General features: G+C 59.3%; 2 protein-coding genes across 3 annotated transcripts; one reads left to right on the top strand and one right to left on the bottom strand.

Moving 5' to 3' along the window:
- The first annotated feature begins 1,249 nt into the window (after nucleotides 1–1,249).
- SLC15A3 (solute carrier family 15 member 3) lies at nucleotides 1,250–13,750 on the top strand. Its single transcript, XM_037060498.1, has 8 exons — nucleotides 1,250–1,936; nucleotides 5,300–5,589; nucleotides 7,391–7,538; nucleotides 9,090–9,200; nucleotides 9,849–10,017; nucleotides 11,445–11,603; nucleotides 12,870–13,025; nucleotides 13,452–13,750. Exons 1-8 carry the CDS (start codon nucleotides 1,379–1,381, stop codon nucleotides 13,604–13,606), a joined length of 1,746 nt encoding a protein of 581 aa, XP_036916393.1. The 5' UTR covers nucleotides 1,250–1,378; the 3' UTR covers nucleotides 13,607–13,750.
- Nucleotides 13,668–25,442, bottom strand: TMEM132A (transmembrane protein 132A). Of its 2 annotated transcripts, none has more exons than XM_037060495.1 (11): nucleotides 25,178–25,442; nucleotides 22,578–22,792; nucleotides 22,125–22,343; nucleotides 21,100–21,431; nucleotides 19,671–19,820; nucleotides 18,417–18,615; nucleotides 18,190–18,333; nucleotides 16,887–17,089; nucleotides 15,958–16,237; nucleotides 15,356–15,547; nucleotides 13,668–14,943 (listed from the first exon to the last, which is right to left on the bottom strand). In XM_037060495.1, exons 1-11 carry the CDS (start codon nucleotides 25,275–25,277, stop codon nucleotides 13,903–13,905), a joined length of 3,075 nt encoding a protein of 1,024 aa, XP_036916390.1. In that variant the 5' UTR covers nucleotides 25,278–25,442; the 3' UTR covers nucleotides 13,668–13,902. The 2 variants fall into 2 exon arrangements, with proteins under 2 accessions (XP_036916390.1, XP_036916391.1); XM_037060496.1 differs by having other exon boundaries at nucleotides 18,417–18,612.
- Nucleotides 25,443–25,600: the final 158 nt, after the last annotated feature.

Here is a 25,600-nt window from a genome sequence, read left to right as displayed (position 1 = left end):
CACAATCAATAAAATATATTTAAAAATGAAAACAAATTAAAAATAAATAAAGAGAGGAAGCCAGCTGGGCAAAGACCTGGAGGAAGAGCAGTTCTGATAGAGGAAATGGCAGGGGCAAGGGCCCTGGGGCAGAAGGAGCTCAGCTCGGGAGGGGAACAGGAGGAGGGTCAGTGTGGCTGGACGTGTGTGGGTGGACACGGGGCTGCCGTGAGGTCAGGGGATGGCAGAGGTCAGATCTCCCTGGGCTTTTAGTTCCCAGGGAGGGCTGGCTCTTAACCCAAGGACACTGCACAGCTCTGGGGAGGGGAGTGAGGAGGCCGGATTCTGATTTAGTCCGAGGTCCACATCCCCCCTCAATCTCGACTCATCGGCGGGGTGCCGTGTGGCCTCACGTGCTTCTTGACGATGCCTACTTCCTTCCTCACGGTGGCATTTGCACAACCTGAATTGCATTTTGAGAGCTTCCCCTGTCCCTCGGGGGCCGGGGCAGTGGCTCAGTCACCATGAACCAGCAGTCATCCTGTCTTCCTTCCTCCCGGCTCCACTGGGCCTCTGCCAGGTGGATGGGTGGGTGGGGCCACATGCCGTGTGGCCTTTCTCATCCTATCATTCCAGTTTTGGATGGTGACTGGAAGGGGAGAAATGAAAGTGAAAGATGGAAAATTTCCCTCCAGATTCCAGGAAGGCTGATGGGGGCGGGGTAGTAGCCAGAGAAGAAGGGAGGTTGTTAGAAAGCTGGGCAGGCAGGGACCCTGTGACCCAGGCTTTCATTTCTCCTAAACACCCCATGGCCCCATGTGACACAGCCAGTGACAGAAGCAGTGAAAGGGGAAGCAAGGAACTCCCGGGGTTTCTCAAGAAGCTGGGGGTTGGACAAAGCCTGAGCCAGGAGCAAGGACCAGAGGGGACCTGGAGGGGAGTCAGGGGACAGAGAGGCCGTGGAGGAGTCAGCTGAGGGAGTCCCTGTAGGAGGGCCCCTCCTCAGGGCACCACCAGGTGTCACAAGGGGAAGGGACACCAGTTAAGAAAGAGCGACCAAGCGGGGAGACCAACTGCGAAGGAAGGGGAGGGGCAGAGAAGTGAAGGGAGGAAGACGGGTGCTGAGGACCAGAGGAAGGGAAGAAAAAGTCCCGGTGGAGAAGGAGGAAGAGCTGGGGGCCGGGGAGGGGACAGAGTTGAGAATTGGGGAGGGAGGGAGACCCCGGGCAGCAGCAGAGGGACCGAGGGAGAAAGACAGGGAGAGGGGACAGGGACGCAGAGGGGGCAAGAGGGGCACAGCGCGAGCCACAGCGGGTGAGAAAGGAGGGCGGCCAGTTGGGAGGCAGGCAAAGAGTGGGGCCGCCGGCAACGAAGGGGCGGAGGCTCCGGAGCCCCTAGGATGCCCGGGCCGCGAGCCCCGGGGGCGCCCCCCGGGCCCGAGGAGCGCCGGCCGCTGCTGGAGCGCAGGCCGCGGGGCCCCCGGTGGTGGCGGCGGGCGGCGGCGGCCGCGGTGCTGCTGGTGCAGACGCTGGAGCGCGCCGCCTTCTTCGGCGTCGCGGGCAACCTCGTGCTCTACCTCAACAGCGCGAACTTCCAGTGGGACGGCGGGCAGGCGTCGAGCGCCGCGCTGGTCTTCCTGGGCGCCTCCTACCTGCTGGCGCCCGTCGGCGGCTGGCTGGCCGACGTGTACCTGGGCCGCTTCCGCGCCATCGCCCTCAGCCTGCTGCTCTACCTGCTCGCCTCCAGCCTGCTGCCCGCCACCGCCGTCCCCGATGGCCGTCGCTCCTTCTGCGGCGAGCTGCCCGAGTCGCCGCTGTCGCCCGCCTGCCGGTCGCACGACTGCCCGCGCCCCTGGCACCCTCCCTACTGCGCGCCCACCCTCTACGTCGGCCTGCTGCTGCTCGCCCTGGCCGCCAGCTCTGTCAGGAGCAACCTCACCTCCTTCGGGGCCGACCAGGTGAGTGGCAGGCGGGCCGCCCCCTCGGAAGGTGCCAGAGTGCCCATGGCAAATGAGGGATGTAGGCGGAGACCCAGGAGTGAGGAGGCTCCGGATCGCGGGGTGACCTCGGGCAAACCGCTTCCCTCTCCGGGCCTAGTTTCCTTACTTGAAAGAACAAGGGGATGCTCACTCCAACAACATCAGGGCAACGACAATAGTAATGAAACCAGCAAGTTCTGCCTTCCAAGCTGTGCCATTTCCAGTGTTTTGACTCATGTAATCCTCTTAACTACCCAGGAGGTCGGCAGTACTATTCCGTCCACTTTACAGACCAGGACAGTAGGGTTTGAGGACATTAATCACCCTGCCCAAGATCACACAGAGGACAAGTCAGGGAGCCAGGCCTCACCATGAGCCCCACCTGAATGTGTTATAGGGGTCTGGGGGCTCTAGCAGGAGCAAGCCTCTTCCCACCACCTGTGCCAGAGATTGAGTCAGGCCGCTTGTTCAGATCCCGGCTCTACCACTCACTCGCCAGGGGCACCTGGGCCAATATCTTAACCTCTGAGCCGTTCTCTGGACCCTCTGGACAGAGCGTGGCGCTAGGAGACATTCCATAATTACTTGCTCAATGAATGAGTAGGTGGCAAACGACATGGTTATGTGTTAATATCGCTCCTCGGTGGGATATTAGACAATAATTTTAAATGATCTGTCATGGTTAAAACAACCGCACACGGTGTCATTGAGCAAAAGCAGATGCAGAACTGTGTGCAGAATATGATTACAGCCCAGCTGGTGTGGCTCAGTGGACTGAGTGCCGGCCTGCGCACCAAAGGGCCGCTGGTTCGATTCCCAGTCAGGGCACGGGCCTGGGCTGCGGGCCAGGTCCCCGGTAAGGGGCCCACAAGAGGCAACCATGCATTGATGTTTCTCTCCCTGCCGTCCCCTCTTTAAAAATAAATAAATAAAATCTGTAAGAAAAAAAAGAATGTGATTACAACCATCAGTGTCAACCAAAGGGGACCGCCTGGCAGAGGAAACTGTAACGGTGGCATGTAGAATCACTGAACTGCTGTACTTTTTTCCCAATTGTCCCTGTTTTACAAATGCTCTTTGGTTGCATGTTTTACGATCATAAAAGGGACTCTTTAAAAAAGGAATCATTGCGTCCAGCTGGCATCCACAACCCAGCACCGAACAGTTCCATGTCGTTGCCAAGGAGTCACTCGTGAGCCTGCATGGATCCTTCCTTTGAAGGTGGGGGACTTGCTGCCCCCGGCTCGGTCCTGTCCGTCTGTGAGCCACTGCTGGCCTTCCTTCGGGCAGGAGACCCCACCACCTACCAGTAGGGATCTCTTGTCTTCCCTTACCTCTACTCTTTCCTTTTTTTTTTAAGTTTTTCATCTTTTTATTTTTTTATTTTTTAGAGAGGGGAAAGGAGAAAGAGAGGGAGAGAAACATCAATGTGTGGATGCCTCTCATACGCCCCCTACTGGGCACCTGGCCTGCAAATCAGGCATGGGCCAGAGACTGGGAATTGAACCTCTGGCGCTTTGATTCGCAGGCTGGTGCTCAATCTGCTGAGCCACACCAGCCAGGACCCTTACCCCACTCCACTCTCAGCTGTTCTTAACCCCTGCTCTTGACCTTGATGACCTCCAGAGGGCATCCGGACTCTCCCTCCTCCCTCCTGGTGGCAGAACTGGTCTCCGGGACTCCAGGCCACCGGGCAGAGCCTTCAGGGGCATCAAGACGGATGAAGCTCCTGTGCCTCCTCCCATTTACTGGGTGTGGACTTTGGGCAGCACAAGAGTCCTGACCCCTTGGACAGTTCGGGAAAACTGAAGTGATGTGAGGCGGGATGGACGTCATTGGATTTGCGTTCTTTAAAATGGCTCTGGCTACAGTGGGTGGGAGTCCCAAGCATGGGCACAGTGGGGCCGTGAGGGGCTGCTGCGAATTCAGGGGGGCCGTCAAATGGGGGCGGGGTGGGGGGCTTGGCACCATCCGGCAGGCATCTGTCCCCAGATCTGCATGTTGAACGCACCACTGGCTTCAGAAAGGGCCGTCCATCGTTCTTGGCGGAGGGCTCATCTCTACCCTGAGTCGGCTGCCTGGTCTTCCCCTTAGAGTCGCCATTGTCCTATCCACTTACATGCAATTACGAAATGGAAGTGGCTGCTCTGAATGGGATTTACTCGATTTTCTGCTTGGAAGTCTACAGCACAGGTTCTCAAGGCGGGGACGTACCTGTCCCTCTCCATAGCCAAGGAGACCCCTCAAAGTCTCCAAGGGAGTACAGTTGTAAATGCATCCCTACGGGCTATCGTTTCACCTTTAGAAAAGGAAGGAAGTACATGCCTTTCCCCCCAGTGCGACTGCACTGAGTGTACAGCTTGATGGCAGCTTAACTGTTGGGAATGTGCATCTCTGGGCAAAGGAGAGCGATGGCGTCTGAGGTGGGAGGGTCATCGACAGGGCGGGGGCCATCGCAGCATCATCCAGAGAACTGACCTCTAGTCCTCACTGCGTTTTTATTTTTTTGAGGAATGCTGATGCCCAGGCCCTGCCCCAGCCCCTGCCCCAGACCTGCCGAGTCAGAATCTGGGACCAAGGTCTGGGAGGGCAGGGCAGCCAGGGCAGCTGACAGAGCCAGCAGACCGGAAGGGGGCCTGGGGCCTGACTGATGCAGATTGATTCAAATCCTACATACAGATGGTCAGCCATTCTGCCCTTGCTGCAGGCCCAAGTTTTGTTTTCCTCCCCCCGGGGCTGTGTCCGGGGCCGCCTCTGCTTTCTCCGATTATGCCCACTTTGTTCGAGTGGGCGCGTGTCAGAGGGAGGCCAGGCGGGGTGAAGGGATGAGCCGCAATGGAAAACCGTCCGCATCTCCAAACCGTGGAGGAAATTCTCATTTAGACCTGGGACTGTCCTTTCAGTAATAAGCGTCCATCACATTCAGTCATGTGGAACAGACCTGAGGTCTCTTCATGATTGTAAAGGTGATGCATATTGCAGGTCACCCCGTCAGAGACAAAGGGATAAACCGACCAGAAATGAACACAGGGGCATCAGACACATCTGTTCTGCACGCTACTCGGCGGCAATAAAAAAGCAACACGTGTCCTGGGGCATGAAAAACAGCTGTGCCTAATGTCCTGATCATTAACAAGTGACTCCCAAGAAGAGGGTTCATTCATTCATTTGGCACATATTTATTGAGCATCCATTTAGTGATCATGCGTTAGGAAAGTGCCAGCATGCCCGCCCATGGACCCGAGAAGTGTCCCTGTGGGAGAGGGGCGCAGGTACAGAGAATGTGCCGTGGCAGGGTGCCCCCAGCCCCCCTTGGCCCTCACTCTCACCCCTGCCTGTCAGGTGATGGATCTCGGCCGCCATGCCAGCCGCCGCTTCTTCAACTGGTTTTACTGGAGCATCAACGTGGGTGCGGTGCTTTCCCTGCTGGTGGTCGCCTTCATCCAGCAGAACATCAGCTTCCTGGTGGGCTACATTATCCCCACGGGCTGTGCAGGCCTGGCCTTCTTCGTCTTCCTCTTCGCCACCCCCGTCTTCATCACCAAGCCCCCCATGGGCAGCCAAGTGTCCTCCATGCTGAAACTTGCTCTCCAAAATTGCTGTCCCCGGCTGAGGTGCCGACACTCTGCCAGGTAAGGAGAGAGCGCCCTGGGTGAGGGGGCCCGCTGAGCCTGGACAGGCGCCTGCCTCTCCTGGGAAGTCACGGCCCAGCTGGAAGGCATGCTGGCAGCCCTTTAGGGTGACATGATCTCAGATGGGTCGGAGCTGCCCACTCTGATGGAGGATGGCAGTGGAGGTCAAGGTGCTGGGATGGGGATGAGCTAACTGTAGGAACTGTGAGGACTTTAATGGTCTTGACCATGGTGGTGATAAAGGTAGGGACGACGGTGTTAGTAGCGACCGTGAAGATAAACCCTGTCAATGTTGATGACCATGGCAGTAGACAGGCGATGATGGAAATGATGGCACCCGCAAAGGTTGTTGGGTTGCAATGTAAAGAATTCTACACTTCCCTGATAGGAAGTATAAGAAAGTCTCATAAGTCAGCCAGACTGGCTCCTCCCCCACCAGCTGGCCAACCAGGGAGGAAGGCCTGAATGCTGTCGCACTTGGCACTTGCAGGACGGCTCTCCCTTCTGCCTCTCTCCTCCCTCGGCTCAGCAACGCCTTCTGTTCAGCAACGCCCGTCTCCAGACCCTGACGGCAGTGACGCTCCCGTCAGTGGGGTCTGGAAGGGAAAGGTGCGGCCTGCTTCCCCCAGCCTCCTGCACTGCAGCTGCAGGGCGCGTTTTAATGGTCCCTCGCGGCCGAACCACCCACCCCGGAACTCAGTGGCTTAAACAACCACCTCCCGTGACCTCTCACGATGCTGTGGGTGACTGGGGTCAGCCAGGCATTTCTGCTTCTTGCGATGTCCCCGGGGGCTGCAGTCATCTGGGGACTTGAAAGGGCTGCAGCATTCGAGGGGGCTCACTTATGTGGCTGGCAGCTGATGCTGGCTGCCAGTGAGCACCTGGGTTCCTCTTCATGTGGCCTCACGGTGTGGCAGGAGCTTCTCACAGCGAAGTGTCTGGGTCGCCAGAGGAGAGAGTGAACACTCCGGGGGTGGGTATTGGCAAAGGTCAGTGCAGACACAAAGCTGGCCCAGACTCAAGGGCAAGGGGCAGAGTGGCATCACGCACTGGGAGGGGAGGAGCCGACGGTAGCCGCCCTTGGAAGTGACCACAGTGCTAGTGACCCTTTTTAAAGAATCTCCATGAGGCAAGGCTCTCGGGCAGAGAGGCCTCTCACAACAAAGGGTGAATGGTCAAGGTTGCAGAGTGGTTGGTCTCTCCTGTCTCCTGGTAATGTTCCCTTTGCCGCCTGCCGCTCTGTCGTGTAAGGAGAGGGCCGTCAAGCTGAGGGGAGGGACTTGCAGACAGCGAGGGGAGTTTTGGGAGTTTTGGCATATCAGATCTGTGACAGCCCCTCTCTCCGAGTCAGGTGTGGACTGGGACTTCCTTGGTTCCCATGGCAGATCGATGCCACGAGACAGAAAGTCCCCCAAGACTGCTCGCCACAACCTCTGGTCTTAACTTCCTTCGGGGCCCCAGGGGCCACAGCTGCAGGGCAGAATGGGTCTTGATTAGCCACCTTTGCTACGAAGGAGGTGACCATGCTAACAACGGCAGTGCCGATGCTGAAAGAAGTGACGATATGACCGTGACCTCGTTCCTAACAGCAAGGGTGGGGAGGACGCGGGCAGTGGTGATGATGGAGAGGATGGCGAAGGTGGTCCTGACGGGGGACTGCAGGTGGGACTGGTGTCGGAGATGATGGCTGTGATGACTGACTATTGGGGCTGCGGGATTAAATCAGGGGAGAATGGTGGAGGGGAAAACAGTGGCCACGGTGGTGGTGACGATAGTGGCCATTTTATCTGCCGTCCCACAGGGACCCTGAAGATGCCCAGCTGCTACCTGACCAGCGGTCTCCCTGGCCTGGCCCTTCCCCCGAGGAGGACATCGCCAACTTCCGGGTGCTGGTGAAGATCTTGCCCGTCCTGGTGACCCTGGTGCCCTACTGGATGGTGTACTTCCAGGTGAGCACCCCTGCCCTTTCACTCTGGGGCGACTGGCTCCCTAGCCCCCTCGACGTTTTCATCTCTCACCATAGAAGCCCAGGGCATGCGGAAAGGGGAAGGGGCTCCCAGCTGGCGTGGGCTGGGCACAAGGCCTCCCCGCCCCGTAGTTAACACCCTTGGGTGGTAGAACAGGAGGAGCTCTGGACACAGGGCTGAGGCCCCGCGACTCGAGGCCCGCCTCTCCAGGCCTCAGTTCCCCCGCATGGAAAATGAGGGGCTGGGACGAAGGCTCTGACCGCTCTGCAGCATACAGGGTTTCCACACGTGTCAACGGGGGCCCAGAGGAGGTCTGTCGGTGGACCAAGACCCCACAGCAAGCTAGGGGCCAGCTCAGAGCACTGAGTGCTGTGTAACTGTGGTTCCCCACCTGGCTGTGCCTGGGAAGCACCTGTGGAGCTTTTAAACAATAAAGATTCCCAAGGCTCACCCCAGACGGCTGAAAGAGAACTGTGTGGGGCAGTGTCTGGTGTGATCAGCTTCTTAGATGATGCTGACACTCAGTCGGGTTTGCAAGCCACTACTTCCCACCTTCTCCCAGATGAGCAGGTGTCTGCATGTGAGCGCAAGACTCTGTGTGTGTGTGTGTGTGTGTGGGTAGCAGCCTAACCCCAGCCCCTAATCCCCCGACCACAAGGTCATTGCCTCCCCTACACCCTCCACAGGAAGCGTATTTCCAGCTGCGGGAGATGGGAGTCCCGCAGGGCCAGCCTGCTACTCAGCGGTAGCAGCACAGAGGTAGAAGGTGCCCTCCATGATGGGACAGGGACACGGCATGTATGCGTGTCCGTGGCTGATTCCTACTTGTCAGAATGTCGGCACCCTGGTGGGTGGGGGTGGAAGAGGGTATGGGGGTGAGAGATAAACTGTAATGGGGAAAATATACAATTAAAAAAAAGAATATTGAGATCCTTCCACCCCAGTTGATAAATAGCTGCTGCCTGATGCAGCCCCAGTGCCTGCCCCCCAGCCCCAGCCCCTCCTGTGGGACTCTCCTGGACGCCCTTCCATTGCAGCCACCAGAGGGGGAGTGTCTGCACCTGTTGCCAGGTCCAGAGCATTTCAGCCGGTCAGTGCCTACACGTTTCCTGGCTGTGGCAGCCTGTGGGACTCAGCCTGGCCTCGGTGTCAGATGAGCCCTCCCCGTGGGGACAGCCAGGCCATTATTTTCCCCATGCCAACAAGCATTTATCCACGCCTGCTCTGGGCCAGGCCCTGGAGACATGGTATGAGTCCCACCAGCTGGGCCCAGCTCTGGAATAAAGTCGCCCACACAGCTCAGGGGCGGGCGGCGGGGCGGGGGAGCAGAGTGAAGGAAGCTGCCCAGCCAAGTCTGCTTCCGAAGAACAAGGAGGGCGTGGCAGTCACTTTCCCCCTGAGGCTGGGGAGGAGACGGCTGCCCAGCTGCCCCGGGCTGCTGCTGAGGAATGCCTGCCTGGCAGCTGGAGCATCCTGGGGCTGGAGGAGAGGCGGCCAGCTCGGTTCCACCTTCGCCTCCATCTCTCTCGGCAGATGCAATCCACGTATGTCCTACAAGGTCTTCACCTCCACATCCCGAACATTTTCCCAGACTATCCTGGCAACACCTCCGTGGCTCTGGGAGCCCAGAACAGTGGCTATAAGGTGAGAGATAGCTGGTGTGTCCAGCTCCCAGTTCAAGCCAGGCTGGGGGCTTCCTCCTAGAAGCGGCGGAGATGAAGCTGCCTCTGCATTCTCCTCGTCCAACGGCAGGGGGTCCCGGGGCATAGGAAAGGCGCCTGGAGGGTGGGGGGACCTGTGCCTCAGCCCGGCCACCCTGCTGAGATGCTCAGCTGCTCAGAGGCATTCAAGCCTGCTTCCCTCCCACCCACTGTTGCTCCTGCTGCCCAGTTTGTCCCGGGGCCTTCAGGTCAGGTGCACCCTCCCCAACTCTGCCTTGCCCTGTCCTTCTCTGACGCCCCTGCCGTTCACCAGGACTTTCCAAAGCAGTTTCTTAGCATTTCAGAGACTCATAAAACCAGAGATCCTTAGAGCTGGGAGATGCATGGCATATCGGCCACTCTACCTCCCTTTGTGGCCCACGCGGACATCACCATCAATCATGACATTCTTTATACTGAGCCCGCAAGTGTTCCAGGCAGCCACCGCTGATGGATGGGAGTTAGAGGAACCTATTCACCATTTGGGATCCCATCCCCCGCCCCAGTCACACAGCCAAGGCCCGTGCCTTCTGTTGCCCGCGCAGAGCTCCTTTCGCTGCTAGCGTGCCTCTCTCGGCCCCCTCTCGCCCAGATCCCAGAAGCCTGGCTCCTCCTGGCCAACGTCGTGGTGGTGCTGATCCTGGTGCCGGTGAAGGATCACTTGCTTGACCCTCTGCTGCTGAGGTGCAGACTGCTTCCCTCGGCTCTGCAGAAGATGGCCCTGGGGATGTCCTTTGGTTTTGCCTCCGTCATTGTGGCAGGTGTGCGGGCCTGAATGGAGGGGAGTGGGAGGGCGGCCGGCCTCCTCTGGGGGCGGGGGGACACCAGCTCCACTGGGGCTGCTGCTGGAGCCGGGGCCCTGGGCCACATACACCCTCCACCCACGGGTGCCAGTCTTGCCCTCCCAGGAGGTGTGAGCTGAAGCGGGCTTTCCTCACTGAGTCCAGTCCCCCCACATCTGACAGATGAGGAAGCTCGGACCCAGAGAGGAAAACATCTTTTTCCCAGTGGGACGGAAGCTCCCTGAGGGCAGGGTTTTCTTCCTTCCCTGCAATGAATAACGCACGTGGGCATCGTACAAATGTGCTGAGCGAATTTTCCAAAGACATGCAGCCTCTTAGTAGCAATGGGAGCTTTTCTCTTAAAAAAAAAAAGTATTTATGCTCTTCCTTCTTCCATGTCAAAAGAATTTGAAGCCACTTGTGAAAACAGGAGCTCAGTTTAAGCAGCTTTTCACGCTGTTGCAACCACCTCAGGCTTTTTCGCTTTGTCATTAATGAAAGTTTCTGAAGTTTCTTGGACCCTCTGAGCCTCGTCTTTAAAACATAGACAGTGGTTCGTTTAGCGCCTGTGCAGGGCCCAGGCTCCGCCCACACGGAATGTGGTCTAGCAGGAGTGCCGTGCAGATTAAGCAAGACACGCCCGTAAAGCACCCGGTGCCATGCCTGGATCACAAGTCGGAGCCGGAGGAAGGGACAAACGCTATTGTAGTGCAAGGACGAAAACCAAACTAGGCTCTTTGTAAGCTATGTGCCTTAGTGCAGTTTGTCCTGTTTCGTCCTCACAGGAATACTGGGGTTTTGCTGCCAACTGGGTCTCACCGAGGTGTAGTGATTCGCCCGCGGTTACACAGCTAGTCCGTGGCAGGGCCGAGCTTGGAACCCTAGTCACCTAACTTCCACATCCTGTCTTTACTCCACCTGAGCACAGCTGTCTCCTAAGCAGTGAAAGGGAAGGAGTTAAATGAGCTTGAAAGCCAGGTTAGAAATCCAACTGCGGTCCTTGGTGCTGTGGTAGGAGCCCTGTGCTGGCACGGGGCATGGGCCAGCTATAAAACTGCTCTCTGGGGCTTGAATCCTGCCCCCATTATTTATCAGCTGCTTGCTTAACCCAGATTTCTCTTTCTTCATTTGTAAGAATGCCTAGCATGCGACAGGCTCTCAATTAATTGAAGTTGTTCTTGTTCTTGAGTGAGAAACCTAGCTCTGAGCTTCCCAGCAGGCAAGGCAAAAAGGGAAGAGTTGGAACCCAAATCTTGATACACACACCCCCTAGTCCAGTATTCTTTTCCCTTCCTGTTGCCCAGTCCGTTCATGACTACGTAGTGAACGCCCTTCACATGCCAAAACCTGCCATGGGCTAAGCTGCCCGGAGTGGACCTGGCTGTAGTCACCCTCTCCCCCACCAGGATTCCTGGAGATGAAGCGTTTAGAATACGTTCATCACAACCAGACGGTATCCCAGCAGATCGGGGACAATGTGTACTATGCAGCACCACTGTCCATCTGGTGGCAGATCCCCCAGTACCTGCTCATCGGGATCAGTGAGATTTTTGCCAGCATCCCAGGTACGCTGGACCCCTCCCCTACTCCTGCACCAGTGATGGGTTCTGCCTGGGGGACCCTCAAAGTCGGAGATCTCACAGGCACAGCCTCCAGAGCCCAGCTGTACGGAGGAGGCAGGATTTTCCCAGTGGGGCTGCCTGTACCCGACGGGCATTTATTAGCACTTGGTTTGTGCCAGGCCACTGCGATAGTCACTGGAGACCTGGAGGTGAATAAGACACTTCCCAGGCCAACTTCCCCCGCTGCCAGGTTCCCACGCTCTGTCTCTGCCCTCACCCTTCCCTCTGCTTCAGATTGAAGAACTCCTGTTTCCTGTTTGGTTCAGAGCCTAAATGCCATCTCCTCCATGAGGCCCTCTCCAAGGCACCCCTGGGGCAAGTGGGTCCTCCCTCTCCCTCCCTTGTCTTCCCTATCACAGCACACAGGTCACTGTGTTGTAATAACGCATTTACCTGTCTGCCTCCCTGGGCTGAGCTGTGAGATGAGAGCTATAGGGCTGGGCTGGGCTCTTCAATGAGCTAGTAGGAGAGGCTACTCAGCTGCAGACACAGAGGAAGGCTGGGTGGGACTCACTGATGGGGATCAGTAAGTCTCCCGAACAATAAACCCAGTGGAGTGCTGTGGAAGTGACTAGTGTGCCGGGGAAGCCCTGGAGCAGGGTGGAGTGCGGATAGAACTCAGCGGGTGGCAGCCAGGCTCCCACGGGCGGGCAGATTAAACAGCGAAAGCAGAAAGCTGGGCCTTGTGGGGAGAGTGGGGGGTCGGGGGAGGCTGGAGGCACAGGGAGGTCCCTGTGGGTTGAGCCTGGATGTTGAGACTTTTCCCCGAGGGCAGCGGCCACTCCCCGGGGGGACTTGGGCAGGGAAAGGATCCCATTCTCTGTTTTAGACAACTGGCTATGGGACGGGGAGGATGGGAGACAGGAGTGTAAAAGGCACACGGCGAGGCCTGGCAGGAAGACACTGGGGCTGGGGTTTGGCCGAGGACAGAGGGGATACAGAGGGCTGACACGGAGGAGACGTTTCTGGGGTTGAATCAAAATGATTTGGTGATGACACTGAAGGGGGCAGAGAGGGCAGGGGACGGGGAAGGTGAAAATGGCAGGGAGGTGGGGGAAGAGGGGAGCCAAGGCTCTTGGGACAACATGGGGGCTGTCCAGGTGGAGGCCTGTGGGGTGGATGAGCGAACACAGGTGACAGGTCAGGGAAAGCCAGGGTGGAGGCTGGCTGGGGGTGGGGCCCCTTCGGTCATCCCTCTCCTCTCTACAGGGCTGGAGTTCGCCTACTCTGAGGCCCCACGTTCCATGCAGGGCGCCATCATGGGCATCTTCTTCTTCCTGTCGGGGGTGGGCTCGCTGTTGGGCTCCAGCCTGGAGGCTCTGCTGTCACTACCGGGGGGCTGGTTATACTGCCCCAAGGACCACGGTGAGTGGGGGCCTCCCTGGGGGTGGGACACAGGTGGAGGGAGGTGGCAGTTGCCAAGTGCTTCGACCCCAGCAGAATGAAGGAGCAAGCTGGACTCAGAGAACGGGGTTCTCGCTGAAGCTGGGCCATCGCCCACAGTGTGGCCCCCCTCCTAGGGCCTCAGTTTCCTCAACTGCCAGTGAGGAAGCACGGATCTCAGTGGGCCGCCAAGCTTCCTTCCTGCGTCTGGCACTCTGCCATCCTGGCTGCGGGGCGGGGGGGCCCTTTTCCTGGGTTATTTGCGTTTGAAGCCCTGGAAATAGCTGGGCCCAGGACGGCCAGATGCTATCTGCCCAGTCTGCAGATCCCACCTGCTGGCCGCACCGCTTTGGCGCCAGCCCCAGAGGAGCCCTGCGGTCCCCAATGCCGTCATCCTCCCTTTCCCAGGGAACATCAACAACTGCCAGATGGACCGGTACTTCTTCCTGCTGGCCGGCATCCAGGCTGCCGCTGCCCTCCTGTTCGTGAGGATCGCTGGTCGCTATGAGAGGGTAGCTCGTGGCCCAGCCTCCCAGAGCTGTGCCAGCAGGGACAGGGGCTGACACGCCCCCCACTTCACCCCCTTGATTCTTTCCGTGGGGAAAAAGGACAACAGCCGTCCCACTGGGGCTTCCTTCTCCATGTATTTTGTACCGAACATTAGGACCAAAGGGTTCCCATAAATAAGGGGCATGAGCCTCTCCTCATGACCGTGGTCCGTGACAAGGAGCAGAGCAGAGGGGGGCTGGGTGGCAGTCCTTGTGAGAGACCGGGCAGGGGACGTGGGTCAGTGAGCACCAGAGGATGAGCAGGAGGCCCCCCGGTCTGACCAGGCCGGGCCAGGCAGGCTGGGGAGGGGTCAGGAGCTGCCCCGGATCCGCTCCATGTAGCTGCGAAGCTCCTCAGGGTCCTTCAGCCCCATGTCCTCACACACCCAGCGGATGTCCTCCTCACCTGCCACCAGGATGGACTGCACGGCAGGGGCCGCCACGGGCTCCTCAGGCAGCTGGTCTGCGGGGGCTGGCGCAAACGTCACGAACTCCACGCGCTTCCGCCGCCCCCCAGCTTCCTTCCGGGCCAGGGTGCTGGAGGAGCTGGCGGTGTCCCCGGCAGGTGCCTGGGCCAGGGTCGGCGCCTCCCCTCCCCCACTCTCACAGGGGCAGCCCCTCTCCCCCTTGAGTGGGCCAGGGGACTGCCGGTCCAGCTGGCGGCTCAGTTCCTCCTGGTCGGTGCCCAGCCAGACCCAGTTGTGGGGCTGGGGGGAGGCAGGGTCAGTGGCACCGTCGGGAGGCTCCTTGCGCTGGTAGCGCAGCACGAAGACCACACCGTTGACCAGGAAGATGAGGATGGCCAGACAGAAGATGCCCAGCAGGGCATACATGCCCAGCTGTAGGTCAGTGACCCGCTGAGGGGCGGGCACCATCTCCTCCTCTTCCCCGTCCTCTTCCCCAGCCTCTGCTTCCTTCTCCTTCCCAGGCTCTTCTTCTGCCCGCTCAAACTTACCCCTCACACCTCCACTGTCCCCCACACTGCCTGCCACCTGCCCTTCACCTCCCAGACTGGCCTCCGTGGCTGGTGAACCCCGGGCATGGCTGGAGGGGACAGCAGGGGCCGGGGTGGGAGCAGGAGGCAGCCCAAGCCAGCTGGTGCCAGAGGCCAGGGGCACACGGTGGCGGCCCCGGCGGCAGGGCTCCGGCGGGTGCAGAGACACATGCAGAGGCAGCCCCTCGGTGCCCGCCCCACTCACCACCACCCTGAGCTGGGCACCCCGCTCCTCCACTGGCAGGACAGCGCTGGGCTCCTCGGCAGAGATGGAGAGTCCCAGGTCACGGCGGTCATAGAGCTCAGCGGGGGCCAGGGTGTGGTCGGAAAAGGACAGCCACAGGGAGAGGGCCGCCTCCTGTGGGGCACACAGACACGGGCAGAGACGCGAGGGCACGCATGCATGCACACAGAGACCACTCCCACAGAGACAGGCCACACGGAGGGGGAGAGACCAGAGAGGAAACAGACACAAGCAGATGGACAAAACACAGGGAGAGAGGGGACATGCGTCAATCACCTGTTGGCCACTCAGCCCTGGGGCCTGAGTCATCAGGAGGGTTGTCAGTTCATAATCAACCTCCCACTGACACACTCCAGACAGCCACTGCTTGGTCACCTCCGGCTGCAGGGAGCTCACTATCTTACAGGGCAGTCAGTCCTTATTCTGAAAACCCTAAGGTGAGGGGTCAAAGTACCTCCCACCCCCCTGTCATCAACCCCCACCCGGAGCTGCTGACTTCACATCCCCCCTGACCCCCAGCTGTCACCTGCTTTGGGGCAGGAAGGGCTGGCTGTGCCCAACATGTGGCTGTGACCTCCCCGGGGTGGGCAGTGCCCCGGCTCAGGGCCAGTGATAGGCCCGTCACTGGCTGCACCCGAAGCTCCAGCACTGAGACCTTGTCATCCGTCACAGCCAGTGCCTGCTCCCCCAGGATGGAGTCAGACAGTGGGGAACGCACCTGAGGGTGAGAAGGAGCTGGTGGGGGGGGCCCTTGTACACAGGCAGCCTTTCCCCTCTGAGACCCCCACAGCCCCACAAAGGGATGGGGTTTCTACTCCAAGCCTCCACAAAGACTGCTCTCCCCTACCCTCTGCACTCCAGCCCCACACCCTAAATACATACCTGGACCCCAGTCCTACCCGTGAGAAACAGGTCCCCCCTCTCTCACGACCAGGTCCCCATGCATCCAACCCCAGCCCTCCATATCTAGAGGACTCCCCCATTACACAGGCCACCCTACGCTCACCCAGTCCCCAATCCCACTGGGCGCACATCTCCCCAGGTTCATCTGAGCCCCTCTGACACCCTTCACAGCTGCCCGAGAACCTTCTGGGGGCCACCTACGCTTTCCTCAGAGGGTCTGCTCACCTCGATGGAGGTGACCCCGGGCTCCCTGCCCACCAGGACACGGCCGTCCTCCAGTGAGGCTATGCGGGGGTCCTGCACGCGGGCGTGTGGCACCACGAGGTGGGACACGTCCAGCAGCCAGTCAGGGCCAAGCAGGTGGGTGAGGCGGCGGCCGCCGTCCAGCGGGTGGGCCGCAAAGGGGACAAGGAAGCGCACCCCAGCACGCTGGTACTGCAGGCGGCAGCCCCGGGCCCGTGGCTCCGCCTCCTCCCCGGCAGCCACTGCCTGGGGCTCCTGTGCCCTGCAGAGAAAGGGTGGCCAGGGTGAGCAGCCCTCTCAGCATGGGCTCCACCCCTGGCCACAAGGAGTCTTCCTCGGGAGCCCATCCCCAGTCCACAGTGGCTCCCTTCTTTAAGCTGCGCCCACACTGCCCCGCTTGGGTCAGGCCCCCCCATTCCTGACTGTACCTGTCCATCAAGCCGCTCTCACCTTCTCCTGCCCCTAACTGGAACCTGGTGGAGGCAGGAGGAGAGCCCCCTCTTTTGCGAAACAGGGGCACTTCCTCTCTGAAGGGCCTGGGAGCTCAGGTTTTTGAAGCCCCTGCACCCTTGGGCTCTGGTGGGAGCCCCTCAGTAATTACTGAGCTAGGTGCCATCTCAGGCTTTGAGAACACAGCAGTGAGCAGAAACTCCTTCCTTCAAGAGTTGACATTCTAGGGGAGGGATGTGGAGGGGGCAGAGCATCCCTCCACAGACAAGATGAACCCGAGGATACCGGAGAACTGCCACAGGGGAAGAAGAGAGAGGGCGGGGGGCTGGGATGGGTGGAAGGAGCCACAGCCACTGGGCCATTTTTCAGACCCCAGCTCGAGCCCATGGCCATGTCAGGCCCCCTCTCAGTCCCAGAGCCACCTCACCAAGGTCAGCCAGCTGCTTCAGGCCTCTACTCACCCTTCAGCCGGGCCAGGTACCCTCCAGCCTCGGACCTGCTCCAGGGTGGTGTCGGTCAGCTCGATGCGCAGGGGCAGCAGCGGGGCCCACACGGTCAGCCGCAGCGAGGCCCGCAGCTGGCGCCACCAGAAGTCCACCCGCACGCCCCGGGCCCCCCGGCTCTCCTCGCCAGACACAAACACAGCGTCACAGGCCTCGGCCACCTGTGGGAGGGCAGAGGGCCGGGGGTGGGCTAAGCCAGGGAACACAGGTGTGAACCAGAGAGAACAGTGCTGACCCCACGCCTGAAGAAGGGCTTTAGCTGGTATTCAAGTCTGTATTTGACGATAATGCATGTCCTCAGATTAAGAATTCACCGTGCATCCAAGGTCCCTTCACCGTGGAGGAAGCAGTTCCTCCAAGGTCATTGGGGCTCAGCTGAGGAAATTGGCTGTTTGCTTACAGCAGAATCTTTCCTGACAGGGAGGGGGCTGAACCCCAAAAGTTGCCTCCTTAGTGCTGGCCTCTGACTTTGGTGCCGGAGCTACCTGGCAACCTGTCCCAGGTAGGTGGGCAGAGGTCAAGGGGCAAGGCAGACCCGCTCACCCAAGCCCTCAGGCAGAACAAGTCACTGGGGGGCACAGTGCCACCAAAGTAGCCAAAGTCAGTGTTCTGTACACAGGCAGCTGGGATTTAGAAGTGCAGGCTCCAAACTTCCCCTCCTAGAGCTTCAAAACGGAGAAAGTTGCCAGGCCCCACCATTTTTTTTTTTTTTTTACTTCATGGGTCACAATGAGGATGCAACAAAAATAATGACCATTGTTTTTAACATTATATAATTATTATTATAACAGTAGCTACTGTTGTTTCAGCTCCGTCTCTCTGCTGGATACTGTCTTAGGGTGCTTTTAATGCTTGCAGCATCCCTAAAGTATGTTCCCATCTTAAAGCTTAGGAAACAGGCTCAGAGAGGTTAAGAGACCCGTCCACAATCACACAGCTGGCTGACCACAAAGGGTTCCAGACACAGAAACTTTCCCATCCCAAAGTGCCTGCTCTTAACTCTCCACAGCAGTTCACTTGCCGATGTGATAATGAATGTGAAAGTGCCTAAGCTGGGGGCTGTTGGGGTTACACAGCTCCCGCCTGACTCTGGAGAGAGGTGGGGAGAGCAAAGGAAATTAAAGCTGTGGCTCCCCCCCAAGAGATTTCCGGTGTCGGGAAGAAGCTGTCCTCTCGGGGACCTGAGTGGAGAGGGAGGAAAGCGGTGTGTGCATGACTGTGCACAGATGCACACTGCGAGGGCCTGGCAAGTGCCACTCACCTGCAGGACCTGTGCATTGGCCGACTCGCAGCCAATGTGCTCTGTCACCTCCACCAGGGCCCCCCCACCGTCCACGGTGACGAGGCGCACGGGGACGCGCCGCGGCACGCCGGTCAGTGGTGCCGTGTTCACCAGCTCCTCGGCCTGGAGATGCAGAAGGTGCTCAGCTCCCAGCTCTTCACTTCACTCGGCTCCCCACCTGGCTGGGCAGAGGGGCTGCCCCTTACCTTGGCCAGTGGGACGAGGGCTCTTATGTCCCGCTCCGACACCAGGATCTCCCACACCATTTTGTCCTTCTCTGCTTCGGGGGCCTGGCCTGGGTACTCCAGCTGCCAGGTGACAGGGCGAGTGACTGCCACGCCCCCACTAGTGCCATTGTCCACCAAAAAGTCCACCCACAGGAACTTCGACAGTTCGAGGGGGCTGCTGGCCAGAAGAGACAGAGACTGAGTGCTTGCTGGGAGTCCGGCACTCCTGGAGTGATGTGGTAGGTTCTACGATTATCCCCATTTTATAGACGGGGAAACTGAGGCACAGAGGTCCTATAACTCACCCAAGGTCACACAATGAAAAGCGGCAGGGGGGATTACACCCAAGCTTCCTGTCTCCAGAGTCCAAGCTCTTACCCACTCTTGTCCCCTGCAGGATCCATGTAGTTTCTTAACACCCCCCCCGCCCCCCCACAAAACTTTGCTGGCTCTCCTGCCTTCTTGGGCCTCCTCCCCTCGGATCTCTGCCTTCCATAGTCATCAGAGTGGCACAAAGCCTGATTTGACTGCTGTCAAGGAAGCAGTGTCGCTTTCCAGGCCCCAGGACTGGCACACGACCCCTGAATAAACAAGCACACCGCTCCCTTTGATCGAGCACCTACTATGTGCCAGGAACTGGCCTGGATGTTGGCTCAGTGATGTCTTACTTCATTTTCACAGACCCTAAGGGATGCACTGTTATCCCCACTTTGCTAGTGAGGAAACTGAGGCTTCGTGGGGTAGGGGTGGCTGTGCAGGGAGGGGAACTGGTTTGCCCGAGGTTATTCGTCCAAAAAGCGTTGGAACCAGGATTCAAACAGGAGCTTCAAAGCCCATGGCCTTGACCCAGGCTCAGGGCATGCGTAAGAAGAGTTTGAAAACGTTAAGAACTGCAGCTGGGCTTTGGGGAATATTAGTGGCCCCCAAATCGGACCCATCCCCAGATGGTGGGAAGAGAGGCAGTGGCTCTGAGGGCTGTAGTCGGTGGCCAGGATAGGTTGGCATCACCTGGGATGAGACTCACACTCACTGCACCTGGCGTGCGACTGGATAAATAGTCGCTGAGTGAATGAATGCTATGCCTGCTTTGGGCTGCTTCCCTGAAGGAGTCTGTTTTTGAGGCTGCTCCCTGGGAATACGGATACAGTGTGCCGCGCTCTTCCGTGGAGACCCCAAATCTGCCCGCCAACCCTCCCTCCTCTGCCCCCACCTCCAGCGAGGGGAACTGCCCACCTGGAGTCTGGCTCGGCAGGCACAGCACGGTGGCAGGTGATGAGAGTGGTGTGGTGCTTAGAGCCCTTGAAACGGTCGAGCTTGGCAGTCCAGAGGGTGGGCTGGGCTGGGCGGGCAGCAGCCACGTGCAGCCCCTTCTTCACCTTGATCCTGGGGGGAGGACACAGGTCCGGTTTGTCAAGGTGGGTGCTAAGCTGTGGACAGGATCCGAGGGGGAAGACCCGGGGCTGAAGACACCAACTTCCCATCTGGCCTCCCCTGGTTCAGGCCTGAATATCCACCCAGAGGTCCTCTGACCCAGAAGGACCCAATCTCAATGCAGGTCCTGTCACATAGCTCTCCCCTACTCCTAGACCACTTATGACACCCCACTTGGCTGCAAGGTCAAGTCTAAGCCTCGTATTCCAGGCCTTCTAGGGTCTGGTCCAGTTTTAGCTCCAGCTGTGATATCTCTCCATCACTCTCTGCTTTGGCTACACCCAAAGTCCTTCCCCACATACACAGCCCCATTCATGCCTCTAAGCCTCTGCCCAGCCTGTCCTTCCTTTCTTCATCTGCTGATTCTTCAAGCCTCCAGCAACTCAAATACCACGTCCTTCAGAAAGCTCTTCCTGCGGCTGGATGACTCCCCCCTTCCCTACCCCTAACCCAGGCTCTCGCAGCACTTTGTACCTTCATAAGAGCATATAATCCAGTTCATGCCCATCCACCTCCCTTCCCTACCACTGGGGGCCCCTTAGTGCCAAGAGGGGACTGGGCCTTGCTCCTCTCTCCAGAGTGGACATATAGGCTGGTGCACTTTAAGGTCCAGGAAAGATCTTATGAGTATATGAGTGAGCACAGGAGGGCATTGAGAGACAGGGAGATGGGACAGGCACCTGAGAGACACATAGGGAAGGGACACGCACAGACCCAGATATGGAAGAGGCAAGTCACACTTTGTAAGTCCTTGTCACTGGGATGGGGTTGGGAGGCTGCTTTGGGGGAACTTCAGGCAGAAAGGGACACAAAGAGGAGGCCCTTCTCGTGCAGAGGCACGGACTCTGTCCAAAGATGAGGACCCGTGGTGAGGGAGGCAAGCAGGAGGATGTGCAAATTAATGAGACTGGAGCAGACCTCCTCCCGAGGCACTAGAGCATTAACAGCCCCCAGGCACTGCCCTTGCCAGTTTCCAAGCCCTTTCCTATTTTCCCTCCCTGGGGCCTCACAGCTGCCTCGTGAAGCAGCGAATTAGGGGTGGTGCCTAGAGAGGGGAGCTTCCTACCTGTGACTTCAAATTCAGGGCAGGGCCCATTGCTGGGTCTTGCCTGTTGCTGGGGCAATCACAGGCCCAGGGGGGTCAGTGAAGACCCCAATAGGAGTAGGTACCTGCCCAGTCTTCCTGCAGATGTTCCCGCTTGCAACCCACCCCTCGGGGCCCGGTGCTCACCGCAGGGTCAGGACACTGGCTGTGAAGTTGTGGCGAAGCAGGAGGGTGGCACTGAAGAGCTGGCCAGGACGCACTGGCACGTCGGGCACCCGCAGGGTCACTGCCTCATCCAGAGGCACCTCCTGGTACTGTGGGGGGTCTGCTGGGCGCAGCTCCACACTGCCCACTGGGAGGGCCTGTTCCCCAGGGTCCTCTTCCCCTCCGGGGCCACAGCCCCCAGGGCCCTTGGCAGCGGGCTCCAGTGTGTACGCCAGCTCCGCCCGTGTGGGGGAGTCCTGGGTGAACCAGTGGGAGGGGAACTCCAGCTCCACCACACAGGCACCCAGGGATGGCTGCAAATACACAATGGCCCTGGTTGGCAAGGCAGGAAACCCAGAGCTGCGAGGGGTCCCTGACAGGCAGGTCCAACACGGGCCAGAGATGAATCCCAGGTGACACAGCCAGCGAGGGACAGGGCTGGGCTGAGGTCTCAGAATGTGCCTATGGGCCCCTCTTCTACCTTCGCAAAAAGTCTCATTCCCTGAAGCCCTCCCCTAACCATGCTCCAGAACCTCCCTGACAGCAGCTCGGGTTTCTCAGAACCCCAAAGTCCATGAAGCACCCTCTTCTACTGGATTCCTACGTGAGACTCCAGAATAGCGGGAACTGCAGTTACAAAAGGAATCCCGACAATAATGCAAACACTCGATGAAGGATTGCTCTGAGCCAGGCACTACGTTCCTCTTGTTTATTCTTTACTCCAGCTCTGTATGAGGTAGCAATTGTCATCACCCCATTTTACAGATGAGGAAACTGAGCCTCAGATTAAGTCTCTTGCCCAAAATCATATGCTGTGGACTGATCTCCACAAAGAGCCCTAAATAATCCTTCACAGGGTCCCATGAAAGCCAGCAGAGATGGAATGGAGTCAGGTGGTCCATGATCCCCCAACTTCCCATGAGTGGAGAGCCCTCTCTTTCCTACTCTGGGACCATCCTCTGGCTCTCCCCTGGCAGGGCCAGCCTGGGTGGGTTCCGCCCACTCACCTGGAAGCGGCAGGCTCGGTGAACAGTGCCTGCGGGGTGTGTGGCATGGAGCCGGGCACAAGGCAGACTGCCAGGTCCCGGAGGCCAATCCTGCCCTTTGAGGTGGAAGAGGACTCGGGCGTGGGGCTCTGCTGGAGTCACAGCCGCTTCCACTGACACAGCTCGCACATCCCAAGGGACCGGCCTTTGGTGGGGCTCAGTGACCCGAGGAGGGACAACCTGCAGGGAGAATGGGGGTGCTCAGAAAGCAGGGGGTTGTGGGAAGTGGGATGTGGGAAGATGGGATGCCAGGCTTCTAATTCCAACCTGGCAGGAGGGAACCTTTATGGGCCTCAGTTTCCCTCTCTAGAAAGTGGTAAGCACAGCTGGGGCTGGGGCGGGTCCCTGAGCCACACACAGCACACCTTGCCTCTGAGTCCTGTCAGCCTGGGAATCCCTGGTGCCCCTCCTTACCTGCTGCGTGGCGAAAGGTGGGTAGGAGGCCCGGAGAAGCGGCTGGGCCCTGGGCCAGGGCTGCAGGAGCAGGAAGGTCTCAGATCGGGAGCCCAGAGAGGAGTTGGCAGGTGGGTAGCGGCCCACCTGCTGCACCCGGAAGTGCTCGGGGGCATCCAGGAGCTCCAGGGCTGCGGGCAGGTAGACGGGGTCCAGGGGCTCCTGCGCACAGTCCACTGCGGAGGGGGAAGGGACAGAGATGGCGACAGCTCCAGAGCTGGCAGGGGCGCAGTGGCGGTGAGCAGTGGAGGAAGGAAAGGGTTCTAAATGTCCCACCCCTGGGACGTGGGGGGAATCTCACAGATGAGAACACTGAGGCCCAAACAGGGTCCCACAGGTAGCACGTGCCAGGGCTGGGATGTGACTCAGAGTCCAGGACTGGATGCCAGCCCCGGGCCATTCCCTCTTTGACCTCCCTCCCTCCCTCCCTCCAGCAGAACCTTCTCAATGCCACCTCCTCCCCCATTCCCACCCCTATCATCGCCTCCGACACCAAGGCATTTGTGGGGTACAGTTCTCTCCAGACAGAGCCTATGAGGCCGAAGATGGTGACTGGGTAAGACTGGGTGACTGGGTGGAGATGGAGACCCTTTCTTTCTCTGTCCTTAGGTCCTCACAAGACTTGGTTGGGCACCCACCCTCCCTCCTTCATCATCATCGCGGCAACCGCACACTGTTCCCCAAACTTGTTCCCTTCTTCCCTATCCCAACTGGGTTCCAGAATGTTAGAGTGGGAGGAGGTGGTATGGGTGAGAACCATAAGCCTGGAAGGGAGTCTTGTATTCAGTACCCGTGACAAAGGACAACCAGGACCACACTTGGTTTGTACCCAGCTGACCACTAGTTAGCCCCAGTAACAATAATTAACTATTTTAGAACACTAACTACATGCAAGCTACCGTTTAAAACACTTTACATACATGTATTAACTCTTTCAGTTTTGGGTATAACTCTGAGAATTCGGTACTATGACTTAATCCCATTTTATGGATGCAGAAAATGAGGCTGAGAGGTTAAGGTCCTTGCCTGGGCCCCACAGCTGGTGCATGATGGAGCTGAGGGTCACAGATCAGGCATTGACCACTGGGACACCCTGCCCCCACCCTCCACCTCTCTCTCCACCCTATGCTGCTTGCAACAGTGTTCGCTCCCTAGACTATGGGTCTCTCCTCCTCCTTCAGGGCCAAGAGTGAATGTTACCTCCTTAAGGAAGCCCTCCTCAATTGCTCGCCCTCTCAGCCATCCCGTCCATTAAATTCCCCTCTGGCTGCCTTCTCTGAACATTATCGTCCTGTCTATCAGCCAGGACCTTGTCTTCTTCATCCTGGATCACAAACTGGGCAGCTCTCCCTGGAGAGGCTGCCCCGGGAGCCTGGAGACCTGCATCGACATCCTAACTCCCTCAAGGAAGGTCGGGCGAGTCGTTTAACACCTTGGAGCGTCTCTTTCCTCACCTGTAGAACCAGCACAGAGTGACGCTGTGGACAGGAGAGGGCTTTCTAAACTGTGCAGTGCAGCACGGAGGAGGGATCACTGCTGCCACATAATGGATGTGACAAGGCTTTCCTCATCTATCTGTGTGAGGGGTTATTAGGGCTCCCATGGGGTCCCCTGGGGAGGGGAGCAGGTGGCTGAAAGCAGCCCCAAGCCAGCTCCCTCTCAGCTCCATTGCTGGGCTGGGGGACTTGATGGTTTCGACGTCCTTCAAGACCCTCCCCATCAATGAGCAAGTGCCTGAGACACTCCCCCCACCCCCCCAAAGTGTAACAGGTGAGAGACTATGGCTCCCAGGGGACAGCCACTGGCCTCCCTTACTCCTCCATTGCCTGGATAATTACAAGATGCTGGGAAGCCTGACTCCCACGGACTCCCGCCATCCAGATCCAAACTCTCTCCATGGGGGTGAGCGTAGAGAGTCTCCCTGTCCCCTACTCTTCCGTGGCACCATCCACCTAGCAGCCACAGCCCCGGACAAGAGCAGTCCGCCCCGGGAAACAAGGGAGTCGCTGCCCCTTTCTCCAACGACAGGGATGCCCAAAGGGCTCAGGAAGGCACGGATTGGGCAATCTCTTGGGACTCCTTGGGGCAGGAGGAAGGTGACTACAGATCTTGCAGGTCCCAGGCAAAGCGGTTGCTTCCCGTTCGCGGGGGTGGGTTGGTGGTGGGGAGAGGAGGCTAGGAGCCACGGGGCTGCAGCTCTGTGGAGGGCAGATAAAGGAGCTGGTGCGTCCGGGTCAGGGGGCTGCTGGTTTGGATGCCCTGCCTGGAGCGGAGGCTCGTGGGAGGTCCGGGACCCGGCAGGGGTGCGGGGGTGGCGGGGAGAGCCAGGGACACGGCTCATCCTGGGTCAAGAAGGAGTTGCCGGGCTGTGCAAGGTGAAGGAAGCGACGGGGCAGGGTCCGGGGGTGGGATCGCGCCAGCCCCCAGGGCGTGCTGCGGGCGAGCCCGCTGGGGTTTAGTCCGAGCACCCGCAGGTTCTCCGCTCCGGTCTGTCGCTCGCGCTCGGCTTTGGCGGGGGCCCAGTCGCCTCTCGCCCGCCCTGCCCCACCCCTCCCGCTGACCTCTCCCGACGTCCAGGGCGAGGGCCACCAAGAGGCAGAGCCAGGGGCCGCCTGGCGCCCGGGGAACCGCGGCCGCGCGCCCCCCCATCCGGGCGCACATCCTTCCCACGGAAGGCGGGGACTAGGCGGGCGGTTCAGGTGGTCGCGGGCCGCCGGACATCTCCCGCGCCCGCTCGGCGCCGGCCCGATCCGGCCGGCTGGGTGCTGGCCGCTGCCCGCCCGGCCGCTCGCCCGCGGCTGCCGTTCCCAGACAATGGAGCGGGAGCCGGAGACGGAGCAGGAGCAGGAGGTGGGAGGGAGGGAGGGAGGGAGGGAGGGAGTGCACGCAGCAGAGGGGCTGTCCCTCCGGCCCGCCGGGTCCTAGTGCCCGACGGATCCCCTGCCCCCCGGGCGCCCCCACGCTCCGAGTCGGCGAGAAGGCCA

Source organism: Sturnira hondurensis, unplaced genomic scaffold (assembly GCF_014824575.4).
Source record: "Sturnira hondurensis isolate 20B ecotype Veracruz unplaced genomic scaffold, ASM1482457v3 Scaffold0011880, whole genome shotgun sequence".
In the NCBI taxonomy this organism is placed as follows: domain Eukaryota; kingdom Metazoa; phylum Chordata; class Mammalia; order Chiroptera; family Phyllostomidae; genus Sturnira; species Sturnira hondurensis.
This window is presented reverse-complemented; position numbering and strand designations above follow the sequence as displayed.

What these genes read in the sequence shown, in the direction of transcription:
- SLC15A3 (XM_037060498.1), top strand. Translation starts at nt 1,379, where the DNA reads ATGCCCGGGCCGCGAGCCCCGGGGGCGCCCCCCGGGCCCGAGGAGCGC. An exon ending in TGCCTCCGTCATTGTGGCAG is followed by an intron (nt 10,018 to 11,444) that starts GTGTGCGGGCCT and finishes CTCCCCCACCAG; the next exon opens with GATTCCTGGAGATGAAGCGT. An exon ending in ATACTGCCCCAAGGACCACG is followed by an intron (nt 13,026 to 13,451) that starts GTGAGTGGGGGC and finishes TCCCTTTCCCAG; the next exon opens with GGAACATCAACAACTGCCAG.
- TMEM132A (XM_037060495.1), bottom strand. Translation starts at nt 25,277, where the DNA reads ATGTGCGCCCGGATGGGGGGGCGCGCGGCCGCGGTTCCCCGGGCGCCA. An exon ending in GCCAGTGTCCTGACCCTGCG is followed by an intron (nt 19,821 to 21,099) that starts GTGAGCACCGGG and finishes TCCTCCCCCCAG; the next exon opens with GATCAAGGTGAAGAAGGGGC. An exon ending in CCCTTCCTGCCCCAAAGCAG is followed by an intron (nt 14,944 to 15,355) that starts GTGACAGCTGGG and finishes TGTGCCCCACAG; the next exon opens with GAGGCGGCCCTCTCCCTGTG.